The following is a 12,173-nucleotide window of genomic DNA, read 5'->3' as shown; positions in this document are numbered from 1 at the left end:
AAAACTTGCGCTCTAGAGACAAGCTATTGAATTTAAATTCTGACCCCACTGTTAGTCACTTATGACCTTGGACAAGCCACTGAAATCTTCTGTCTCACTTCCATCATCTGTAAACTAGGAGAATGACTTAAACAAGCTCCTACCTATGAAGCATGGAGAGTGTAGTCAGTACTTGATAATTGTTCGTTTCCAAGCCCACCTAGCCTTCTCCACACTACCTGGTGTTTTTTGAGCCCGTAAAGGGTCTCTGTGGGGAGTGTGTGGGCCTATGGAGGGAGAACCTTCTCGAGGCATGGCTTTAGGCCAGCGCCTGCCCAGTGGCTTTGGAGCAGGCTGTGGGGTTTCCACCCACCTGCTTGGATTAGGCTGAAGGGCTTGCTCTCAAGCTTTGCAGCCTTCTCTCGGTGTGGCTCCAGGTACCAGCAGGCTACGGACGTCGGTGACTTTGCTGCTTCTCTGCTCTCTTCCAGGGATGGTGCCTTGAGTGAATGACCCCTTTGGAGAACATTCTTCTGCGCCCCTCACCACAAGCCAGGACAGCCGGAAGACTGTGCCCACAGCATCTCGTCTGCACAGAGACGCTCCTGCCTTTCCCAAGGCTTCCAGAAGCTCTGAGGTGGGAGACGCCCAGTTCCACCTCATGTTTGGGGGATCTTGCTAGCTATGTCCCTGCTACTCGGCTCCCTGCTGCTGCTGGGGCTGTGCGGAAACACCGTGTCAGGAGGGCAGCCTTCAACCACAGATGCTCCTAGGACTTGGAATTATGAATTGCCTGAAACGAATTATGAGACCCAAGATTCCTACAAAGCGGGGCCCATTGGCATTCTCTATCGAATAGTGCACATCTTTCTCTACGTGGTGCAGCCGCGTGCTTTCCCCGAAGGTAAGTGCCCATGGCGGGAAATGGGTTTTTCTCCAAACACACCCAAGATACTGTATTTCAATGTCAGTGCAATCAAGCATAATATATTCGGTATTTTGAAGTATGAGATTCAAAATGACTGATCTGCACAGGAGCAGAAAACATTTAGGCAGAAATTAAACTTGTACCAGGTTACACAGGCTGGCAGGAGTGTAATAAGAAGTAGAATTAAACTGTATTGCTATGTTGGTTTTCCAGGTATTTATGTTTTTGTTGTTGTTGTTCATACATAAAAAAGAGCAACGAACTATTCTAAGGCACATACCAAAGGTAAAAATCGGGGTGAAGTTAAGGTAAAAGTGCAAATTGTCATCAAATGAGAAATTAATAATTACCTGGCTTCTGATTCGCATTTCAACATTTAACTCTCCTCCATCCACCACAAAACGCAATTTTGACATTGCTTAGAGCAAGGACCGGTCTCTCCAGACTGGTTTTCCTGATTAAGTATTTTTTTCAGTTCTAAGAGCTTGGATGTGAGGAGAAGCGTGCTGACTGGCTGGCGTTTTTATGGCCTAGTGCTATTCTTCTTCTTTGCTCTTCATGTGCAGTGCAGTTTGCCATGTCAGCCTTCTTACTGTTGTTTATCCTGCTCATCTGAATTTGGGGGTGTGTGTTTGTGGAAACAGGATTAAGAAAATTAAGACATTCTATGTGTAGTATCTGCTACTAGGCTTTGGCATCCTACGTTTTTGACTGACTCAGTGTTAGATCTATCTATCCTAAGCTTGTTCTTTAAATTGTAAAGATTTGAATGCTATCATTGATTTTAAAATTTGTTGGGGTTTTGGGTTTTTTTTTTTTTTTTTTGAGTCAGAGTCTCACTCTGTCACCCAGGCTGGGAGTGCGGAGGCCACCACAGCCTTTACCTGCTTGGGCTCAGGTGATCCTTCTGCCTCAGCCTTCCAACTAGCTGGAACTACAGGTGCATGCCTCCATGCCTGGCTAATTTTTAAAATTTACTGTAGAGACAAGGGCTCGCCAAGTTGCCCAGGCTGGCGTTGAACCCCAGGGTTCAGGCAGTCTTCTCGCTTCTGCCTCCCAAAGTGGTGGGAGTAATATTCGTTTCCCTGAGCTGGTCTTATTTTTGTGTTTGTGTGAGAATTTGGGTATGAAAGAGAGAGGTGGGAAAGAGGGGCGAGGAAAGGAGAGAGAGGATGTATTTTTGAGCCTCATTACTTGTTTAAATATTATGGGGAGTTTATAGATTTTAATTAGAATACATTTTTATTGAATTTTAAAATATTTGTTTTAGATTGAGCAATTAAAACAGTTTGAAGTGTAGTTGTCAATTTTTTGTTAGTTAAAATTTCAATTCAATGAAACATATCACTTGGAGCCCTCATTGTCATTAACAAGAGTTCTGAACTAATGATTACTGTTTATGACACTATTTAAAAGACCTGCCTTTGGAAATCCAAAAGACAAGTAGGAAATAAACTGAGTTTAATTATCAACATTGAATATGAATTAACTCTTCTGAATAGATATCTCAGTTTATTTGTAGACAATGTATTATTGAATAAACAAATACCTACTATTGTTTTTAGTCTTTGCTTTTTTGTTTTAATATAAAAGGCATAGGATTCAGTTATTGAATATGAATTTGCAATGACTTATTTGAAAAGATCGGAAAGCTTCACATGTCTCATTCTAAGGCATATCATGTAATTAGTTAATCCCATAATCTCTTTCCATATGTTCTCTTTTAATCCCATTAGCTTTCATTGGAAGGTTTCCTCATGCTTATTTTATAAGTGATAGCAGTATTTTTTAAGGCCTTCATTCAGATGACCAGTTTAGAATACATCCTTTGCACAAACTTTTAATGCATTCCAAGTTTTTGAACTCCAACTACATTGTTAGACTAGAAGGAGGCATCCAAATAATTTAAATCCTAACATAATCTGAGGGTGTTAGCCTAGTTTGTCTCTTGACCTTCATGGATACTTATTACCTTGGAGGTAGAAACTTCCAAAAGTTTCAGCAGAAGACCAGCATTACTCCTTTGGGAAAAAAATGATTTGGTTGCTTAAAGAATATAATATTGAATTTAGCCAGGTGCAGTGGCTTGTGACTGAGGCAGGAGGATCTCTTGAGTCCAGGAATTCAAGGTTGCAGTAAGCTGTGATCATGCCATTGCACTGCAGCCTGGCCAATAAAGCAAGACCCTGGCTCTGGCTCTAAATATGTATATGTATGTGTGTGTGTGTGTGTGTGTGTGTGTGTGTGTGTGTGTGTGTGTGTATTATTGACTTTAACAGATGCATCTTAACAAAAAAAGAGGAATCTCAGAGTGTTGGTTTTTTCCTACCATCCCATTTTTTGTATTCTTTTTTAGTATTTTTTCTTTATGTATTTATGCTTATTTTTATTTTCTTTTACCCAGTTACTAATGACATCATAGTCTCAAAGTGTCCACTGGGTGCTTTGCTATGGAGAGGACATACGTGAGACAATCTTGATTTTTCCATTTTGGGCCAGTGCATTTCACGGGAACTGAGTCATAGGTAATGTCCTCATAACTGAAGATGCAAAAAACCAAGAAAGGGAGACGGGGGATAGGTGATGGGGGGGAAGGGAGAGAGAGAGGGAGAGAGAGAACACACATGTGTGCAATGGATTCCTATTTATTGTTTATTAGGTTGAGTAGCTTAGTACAGTAACCACTGAAGACTTCAGGACTAGTCCTCTGTGGAGTAGTGTTTTCATGGAAGATGCTATCCCTTAAGTATATTTTTCATTTAAAAGAGTAGAGGTGCTTTGAATGCAAAGTTCTAGTGCAAGTTGAAGAATGGAAAACGGAGGGAGGGACAGCCCTGCAGCCTGGGCTTCCTCTTTTCTTGCCATCTGACAGAGAGTTTTTCACTTTTGTATTCTGTTTGACCAACCAAATTGGTTTACCAAATTTTGCACTTAAAACAATGTTGTACTCTCTTAATTTAATTTAATATTTAATTTTAATTCGGGGTCTCACACCGTCGCCCAGGCAGTAGCACAATCATGGCTCACTGCAGCCTCGATCTTTTGGGCTCAGGGAATCCTTCTGCCTCAGCCTCCCCAAGTACTGGGATTACAGGCGCATGCCACCACATTTGGCTAATTTTGAAATTTATTTTATTTTATTTTATTTTATTTGTAGAGATGAGGTCTCGCTATGTTGCCTAGGTTGGACTCAAACTCCTGGACTCAAGCAGTCCTGCCTTGGCCTCCCAGACTACTGGGATTACGGTTGTGACCCACTGTGCCCCTCCAGAATTTGGTTTAAGTCCTACTTCTTACCTCCCACTGGGTGATCTGGGTCAAGTTGGTTAGCTTTCAGACATCCTTTTCTCTTAGAAGCAATATGACTGTCATCATAGCCCACTTTATAGCTTTTGTTTGTGAGGGCTACATGAGATAATGTATGTGAAACCTATGTTTAAATCCATGCCTGAAAGGCACAGAGAAAAACTCTCATTAGTTGTAGTTACTGCTAACTTTATTATTTGAGAGGAAGAATTAACCAAGATCGGTCATTCGGTAGGGGATTTAGGAATAAGAATGCATTTCCGGGGGGGGTGATCATTGAAATGTCCTTGTTGTTGCCCCCTCAGAACATTCTGTATGGAACTGCCTCATAAGAAACAGTCTCATGACTTTTGAGACTAAGTGGGCTGTGTCTTTTTGGCATGCCCAACCGTAGCAGAGCGGGGTCGAGAAGCCAGGGCTCAGATTCAACGCTAGTTTACTGAGTGGTCTTTACTCTTCCACAAAAACGTCTACATTTAACAGGCTCCTGATTTTCTCTGTTTCTTTGTTCTTTTCTGCTGTTCCTAGTATCTGCTGTAAAGCTTGCTTTGTTAAGTGTTAGCTCATTTGATTCTCCTGTTAAACGAAATCATCGGTCTTGGTTCTGGACTGAGTTTCTGCTCTAGGCCCCAACAGACCAGACCAAACCAAACTGGAGTCCCTCATGCTAAATGTGACATAATCGAACTGAAACTTGAAGGAAGCAGATAGCTTGATTCTAAAAAGACTGGCTTTTTCTTCCCGCCTGAAAACAGAGTCCAGCATAATAAGGAAATCCACTTTGCTGTAACCTTTAAAAAAACAAAACAAAACAAAACAAAAACGTGAAATAACCCACCAGATTTCTTTCTGTTGTTCAGTTTCCTTGTTTCCACCTCACAAAACCCATTGTTCTGCTGTTTTCCAGTGGGATTTGAGGTGAAACAAGTCCACTTAAGGTGGTGACAAAGTGACTTCAGTGCTTAAGTATTTGGCCTCCCTCTCAAAATTGACCAAACCGACCACCCTCTCAACTTGGACTAATTGACTAAAATCGACTAACTTCTCAGTTTTGAGAGGTTGATCAAAAGTGGGGAAATTGTTAAATTTAGCCTAAAGCTGCCTCCTCACTTATTTTAAGTTCAACCTAAAGATTTCTGCATTCATAGTGAACTGTGACCTAACTGGATGCATAAACAGACTAATTTACTCTTGTAACAAAGAAGCTGAGTCCCAGCCAATCACAGCAGCCGAGTTTCAGCCAGTCACAGGCAGCCAACTGTTCAAATTATGCTCAACTAAGGCAACGCTGGGTTGTAACCAATTCAGCTGTTTCAGTACCTCACTTCCATTTTCTGCATGTCACTTTTCTTTTAACACCCATAAGTGTTATAAGACCATGTGGCAGCCTCAGAGTCTCTGAACCTGTTCTGGTTCTGGGTGTTTCCTGATTTGTGAATTGTTCTTTGCTCAATTAAACTCTATTAAATTTAATTTGTCAAGGTTTTATTTTTAACACTTCCAACAGCTTTGGGAGGTAGATGATGTTGGTAGGTGGTGGTATTTTTTATACTCTCCTTTTCAGGTTGGAGAACTAAATCTGAAAGAGATTACATGTCCAAGGTACACACTGACTTATAATAGATTGAGAAACTCCCCTCTCTAGGACTAGTTATGTCTCCTACAAACTACAACTACCTTGTGGGTAATTTGTTTCCCTTTTATTTTACTGTGATCCTTTTAAAATGACCATGGATTAATATGGAAAATAGTAATTTTTGCTCATTAGAAGTACCATTGTAGAAGATTATCTGTTGCAAATGAGTACTGCGATTTTCAGTTTTATGTAGCTGTGATGAATTTGGTATATGTTATGACCTAGATTTGAGCCACTCCAATGGAGCAAGCAAAGAAGCTATCTCCCCCATTTTTTAGTTTTATAGAACTTCTCTAAAATTATTCTCTGCCCTGTTTTGGCATATTTTTAGAATGAGATTTTAGGATGGTTGACCTATTTCTAAAAGCATTTTAGGCTAATCTGCTTTGCTTCTGGTATTTGGTGCATGGGAGTGCAGTTGAGTAAATTGGTGGAAATAGAGAGGAGTTAAGCTCAGTATCCATGGAATTTGAGATGCTATCACCATGTTATAGTAAGTATGAGAGCTCTCTGTAATGCAGGTAACCATCCTACTAACTGTCAAAAAGACAAAATTACAACAAGTTTGGTTTAAACATCTCAATTGGCTTTATTTGTAAATCTTGAATTGGGCAAACTTCATTCCATAAAATAAAATAAGTGTTGCAGTGAGTCCAACAGAGGAGGTTGACTTTATAGATAGAAAGAGGGCTGAAGAAGGCAGAAACAAAGAGCAAAAAGTGAACTTGCCATTTCCAAGTTACTTTCCTTGTAAGTCAGGGACAAGTAGACAGAGCAATAGAGAAATAACGGATGGATTACTCAGGTAACTTCAGGCTAAGGATTAAAACAAAAGGAATTTCATTTTCATGCCAACTGAAACTGGCATGTTGGGGGAAATTAGGCTGCCATCTCTCTGGATTTCTCGGAAGACCCGATAACAACTTAGTTTTGGTTTGGTCATTTGGAACTTTAGCAGGGGTTTTTAGTTTGGTCTGGGGATCTAGTGTAGGAGTGTAGTCCAAAACAGTGACCTCCTGTGATTTTTATTTTAACATAGCCAAGGTAGTCAAAGGGAGTTTATAATCAAGACTCTAGGTTGTGAGGGATGTGCCCCAAGAACTAGACCTCACTCTCCACTACCTTGGCTACTCTCTATATATCTACACTGTGCCCCCCCTACTTTCTTCCTCTGGTTCCCCTACTCCTACAATCCTCAGGGTGGAGAACCAGGTTGCTTCTTGGAGGGTGACTGGGAGTTCTTTCCCTGCCGTCCCACTTCTAAATTCCCAGGGAGATCCAATTGCCAACTGTGGAGCCATTGAATAACTATGACCAGGGTCATCTATGTGGGCCTTGCCGCTAAAAGCCATCACTATCACTGGGGCCTCAGAGGCGGAGAGGAGCTGTTTCCAGGAAAGGGGTGACCTGGTGGACAGCCAAATAGGCGTGTCTATGCTGACATCCAGGTAGAACTTAATTCAGACAAAGCCGGCATTGTTGCCTTTAAAACATGGGACTCATTTTCAACGGGCCTAGCCATAAATTAGGTCACAGGGCAAATAAATAAATTTCTGCAGTTCCTCCCTCTCCCATGTCAGTCACTCCACTGGGCAGCTTACAGCTGTCATCCTAACAGTCATCGTAGCAAACAATATTATAGCAAATAGTATTAAGAGATTTAGGTAAGTCAACAACTCTGTGAGCTAGGTGCTGTTATTATCTCATTTTACAGAAGAGGACTTTGAGGCTCAGAGAACCAAATAACTTGCCTTGCATCCTGCAACTGTCAGTGGCAGAGGTAGGGTCTGAATCCAGGCAGGCTAGCTTTAGAGTCCAGGTCACTTTTATTTTGCTGATAAGGAAAGTGAGGCTTAGAGACAACTAGGAGGCCAAGCGAGAGTTTTTTACCCAGGGCCCTGAGACCCCCAAGTGTGGATTCTGCTCCCCGGTGTTGCCCCATGTTGCCTCCATGGAAGAGGAGATCTGTTTTATAGATTTTGTTTGATGTCACCAGGGACCTGTGAGTGCTGGGTTGGTTTGGGTGGAAGGTGACGTGACGTCTCTGTAGAGTACAACAGGGTTTCTCAATCCATGTATGTCTTCAGCTTCATAGGGCAGCTTTCGTAGCCAAACTGGCTAGGAAAACTCTTCCTGTAGACTTTTATCCTATAACCTTGTCTGTAAAACCCCCTGAAATACGATCCTATCTTTCCATATGTAAATAATAGAGACAGGCTGTGAATGGCTGGGAAATGTCCCAGGAAAGACACCAGAAGAAAAGCTTCCTGCTCTGCTGATCTCCAGTGATGACATCCTTTCCAGGGACTTTCAACTATATGCAGGAAACAGGAGATTAAGTATGAATGTAAATACAGAGATGCCACCTAGCAGCTGTTGGATAAAGCCACCGCAGTATTAAACAGCACTTGTCCGTGGGAGTTGAGCAGAAATGACGTCTTGAGATCTGCCATTGGAGAAGCAACCAGAAAGTGTGGTCTGTGCAGGGTAGTGCCAGGTCAGAGCCAATAGCAAGGTGGACTTTACCAGGAGAGATGGTGCAGGCCGCCTGTCACATGCCCTCTGCTTGCCTGGGATCTGGACTCAGAAAGGAGCCCCACACTCTGAGTGAATCTGGAGCCACTGACTGGGTTTGAATCCTGGCTCTGAAATCTGCTAGCTCTGGGACACTGGGCAAGTTATATATAACTCTCCGTTCCTTAGTTTTTCCTCTGTAAAATGGAAAAAAAAATAACACCTACTTTTTGGGTCATCGTAATATTTATTTAAATAAATAATATTTATAAAGCACTTAGAATAGTGTTTGGCAGATACTAGGTGCTATGTACAAGCTTGTCAAATAAAATATGAATGTATAAAATTCATATTTATAGCCAGGCTCTGTGGCTCAGCCTGTAATCCCGCGCCTTTGGGAGGCTGAAGTGAGTGGATTGCCTGAGCCCGTGGGTTCGAGACCCGCCTGGGCAGCGAGACCTCATCTCTACAATAAATCAAAAAATCAGCCGGGCGTGGTAGCGCATGCCTGTAATTCCGGCTGCTTGGAAGGCTGAGGCGGAAGGATCGCCAGAGCCCAGCAGGTTGAGGCTACGGTGGCCGGGAGCGGCCACTGCACTCCAGTCTGGGCGACAGAGTGAGACTCCAACTCAAAAAATTAAAAAATTAAAAAATTAAAAAAAAAAAAAAATTCATATTTATTAAAAGCTTTCAAATTAGCCTCAAGTCTTGGTTATGACATGGACAAAAGAAAATGTATTTGACCCTTGGTTTATTGGTTTCCGAGGACAGCTGTAACAAATGATCACAAATCAGGTAGCTTAAAATTGCAGAAATTTATTCAGTCACAGTTCAGCAGGCAGGAAGTGTAAAATCAAGGTGTGGGCAGGATGCCAGTGTCGCTCCCATCTCTGCCTATCGTCACATGGCCAGATATCTCTGTGTCTCTGGCCCCAATCTCCTTCTCATTCTTTTCTAAGGACTCGTGCCATTGGGTTCAGGGCCCACTCCAAGTTCATGATGATTTCATCTCAAGATAATTAATTACATCTGTAAATATCTTTTGTCCGCATAAAGTCACGTTCATAGGTTCGGGGGTTAGGACCTGCATCTGTAGTTTTGGGTGCCACCATTCAACCTCCTGCTCCTATTAGATTCTTTCTTAGGTCTCCTGGTAACCCCATGCGGCTCAGACATATTAAGCAATATGCCCAAGGTCATATTTTTCAAAAGCAATGGAACCAGATTGAAACCTGATTGATTCCAAGTGCTTGGTTCACTTTTGCAGATGTGTAGTGAGTACCTGCTGGGTGCCAAGCCTGGTGTTTGGCAAATGGCATTCACTAGCTTCCCCTACTCTCAAAAGACCGACACGCAGCTGAGGGCATCCCCACTTACAATCTCCGTGACCAGCTGTGACACAGGGCCGGCTGGGCCATGCTCACTGTGAGTTATGAAAGGTGTGCTCGTGTCCAGAGGAGAGATTAGATACTGTGGGACAATCAGAGAAGACTTCCTATAGGAAGTTGCATTCGAGTTGAACTGTGAATGTGTAGAAGTGTTGAAGATGCAGAGAGCACTCCAGGTAGAGGGAACTGAGGCCTGAATGATGCAAGTTGAGACAGAGGTGCACAGGACGTGGTCTGGGGAGCAGTGAGGGAGCCCTGCGTGTCTGGGAGGTTATGAGAATGTGAGCTGGGGAGTAGTTAAGAGACATAGGACAGACAGGCTCTGCAATGTCATGCTGTTGCGGTGATGGAGAGCAGGCATCACTCAGGCTGGCCAGAGCTACATGAAGGAAGCCATGGGGAGTATGCATTAGCCACTGAGCCTGTTTCTGGACATTCTTGTGTGGATCTGGACACGAGTGGCCTAGCTCAGTGCTACTGAAAGTATAGCCTTTGGGCCAACAGCATTAACATGCCAGGGAGCTTGTTAGAATTGCATATTCTTGGGTTCCATCCCACACTTACTAAATCAGAATCTCCTATTTGTTAAATTTAAAAAGTCTGATAATTTTAATGAAAAAGTGTAATATGCGTACAGAAAAGCATGCATAAACTTACAGTTGGATGACTTTTCATAGTTCACATCCATGTAACTAGCACTCGGTTCAAGAAAAAGAACCATCCCCCAGAAGGACTCTCTCTTGTTTCCTGGTCACTATTCAACCTAAGAGTGTAGATTAGTTATCTTGGTGGAAACACAGTATATACTCTCTGGTTTCTGGCTTCTTTTCCTCAATGTTTTCTGAGATGCATCCATATTGTCACTTGTAGTTGTCAATACTTACTCTCATTCTTACACTATTCTACTATGTGAATATACCACAATTGACTATCCTTCTTACTTGCTTGGAATTGGAAAATTTTCTGGTTGTGGCCATTTTGCACATTGCTTCCATGAAGGTTTTTCTGTATGTCTTTTGGCTACTGTATGTACACATTTCTGTTGGGTGTACATGAGGGTAGTGCCGCAATTTCATCTTTAGTAATACTACCAAAATAGTATTTCGCAGTGTATATGCCAACCAAACTATTTAAAAACACATATTACAGAGAATTTAGATAAGTACAAAGGAGAGTCTGAGCCCTCATGTACCCATCACTCAGCTCCAACAAGTTTCAACTCATGACCAGTCTTATTCTAGTTATACCTCTGTTCACTTCCCCATTCCTTTTTATTTTGAAGCAAATCCCAGTTGTTCTGTCATTTCATTTGTAAATATTTTAGTATGGTGTCTCTAAAAATTATACAAAACTCTTACGTTGTAGAAAGTTAATAAGTCTCTGATATAATCAGATATTCAGGAAGTTTTCAGATTTATTGCTTTTCTCCTTGATGCATTTTTAAAAGTAAGTTTGTTTGACTAAGAATACAAATAATGTTCATACATTAGAGTTTGTTGATTTTTTTTCACACATCTAATTTTGATTTCTTGGATGCCCCTCCGTGGCATATTCCCGCTTGGAATTTATGGGTTGAAGAACCAACCTGCTTTTCCCATTGTATTTCCCCCAGGTTGAACTTTTCTGAGTGTATCTTTATGGTGTTCTTTATCATGTTCCTTTGTCCTCTGCATTTCCTGTAACTAGTACTTATATAGATCAGATTCAGGTTTATTTTTGGTGCAAAAACAATTTATAGATGGTGTCATACATTTGCATCAGTAGATGGATAATGTCTGATTGTACCTCTGTTTGTGATGTTAGTAGCACTGATAATCACTGTCTAGATTCATTCTTAACATGCCCTAAATCATTCACAAACATACTCTCAAATATATTGAAATGTAAGAAAAAAAATGGAATACTTTTCATATTTTGTACTTGAATTTTTTATTTAACTTTATATTTGGGTATTTTTCCCTGTCTGTTCCTAATAGAGTGTTGCCTAAATTTAAAAAAGGGTTTTTTGTTTTTTGTTTTTAAAGCAAGGAACTTAAAACATTCACCAATCTCTTGATATAGGGCCAAGGGTAAAATTTGTTTGTACTAGGAGTTAATTGTTTGAAGTTTCAAAATTAGTGTTTCTTATATAAATCACACTCAGAAAGCATCCTTTGAAATTTTTTTTTGAAGTGTAGCAAAAACTAAAACACTTGTTCAGAGCTCTAGATTTTTAGTTTTTTTTTTTTTCTCCCAAGGCTTTTACAATTTACCCCCAAATAATTTCATCCAAATGACTGGTCTTTAATAAGTCTTTATAGAACATTTGGCTTAGTTTTTAATACTTACTTGTGTTATGTTCATATTTTTTCAATTTGTTTGATATTTATTTTATGTTAATGATTGTGCTTATCATACTTAAAGAGACAGAAAGAGGCTTTGG

At 41.0% G+C, this 12,173-nt stretch overlaps 1 protein-coding gene across 1 annotated transcript in view; it reads left to right on the top strand.

Annotated features, from left to right (window-relative positions):
* The first annotated feature begins 475 nt into the window (after nucleotides 1-475).
* PROM1 (prominin 1) overlaps nucleotides 476-12,173 on the top strand; it is a 97,792-nt gene continuing 86,094 nt past the window's right edge. The window contains exon 1 of the mRNA XM_021710806.1: nucleotides 476-883. Within this exon, the coding sequence (XP_021566481.1) occupies nucleotides 664-883 (220 nt within the window). The 5' untranslated portion in view covers nucleotides 476-663. The remainder of the gene's footprint in view (nucleotides 884-12,173) is intronic.

This window comes from Carlito syrichta, unplaced genomic scaffold, assembly GCF_000164805.1.
Source record: "Carlito syrichta isolate Samal-C Ts95f unplaced genomic scaffold, Tarsius_syrichta-2.0.1 Scaffold301555, whole genome shotgun sequence".
Lineage (NCBI taxonomy): Eukaryota > Metazoa > Chordata > Mammalia > Primates > Tarsiidae > Carlito > Carlito syrichta.
Note: the sequence above shows the minus strand (reverse complement) of the source record. Positions and strands in the feature narration are given on the sequence as shown.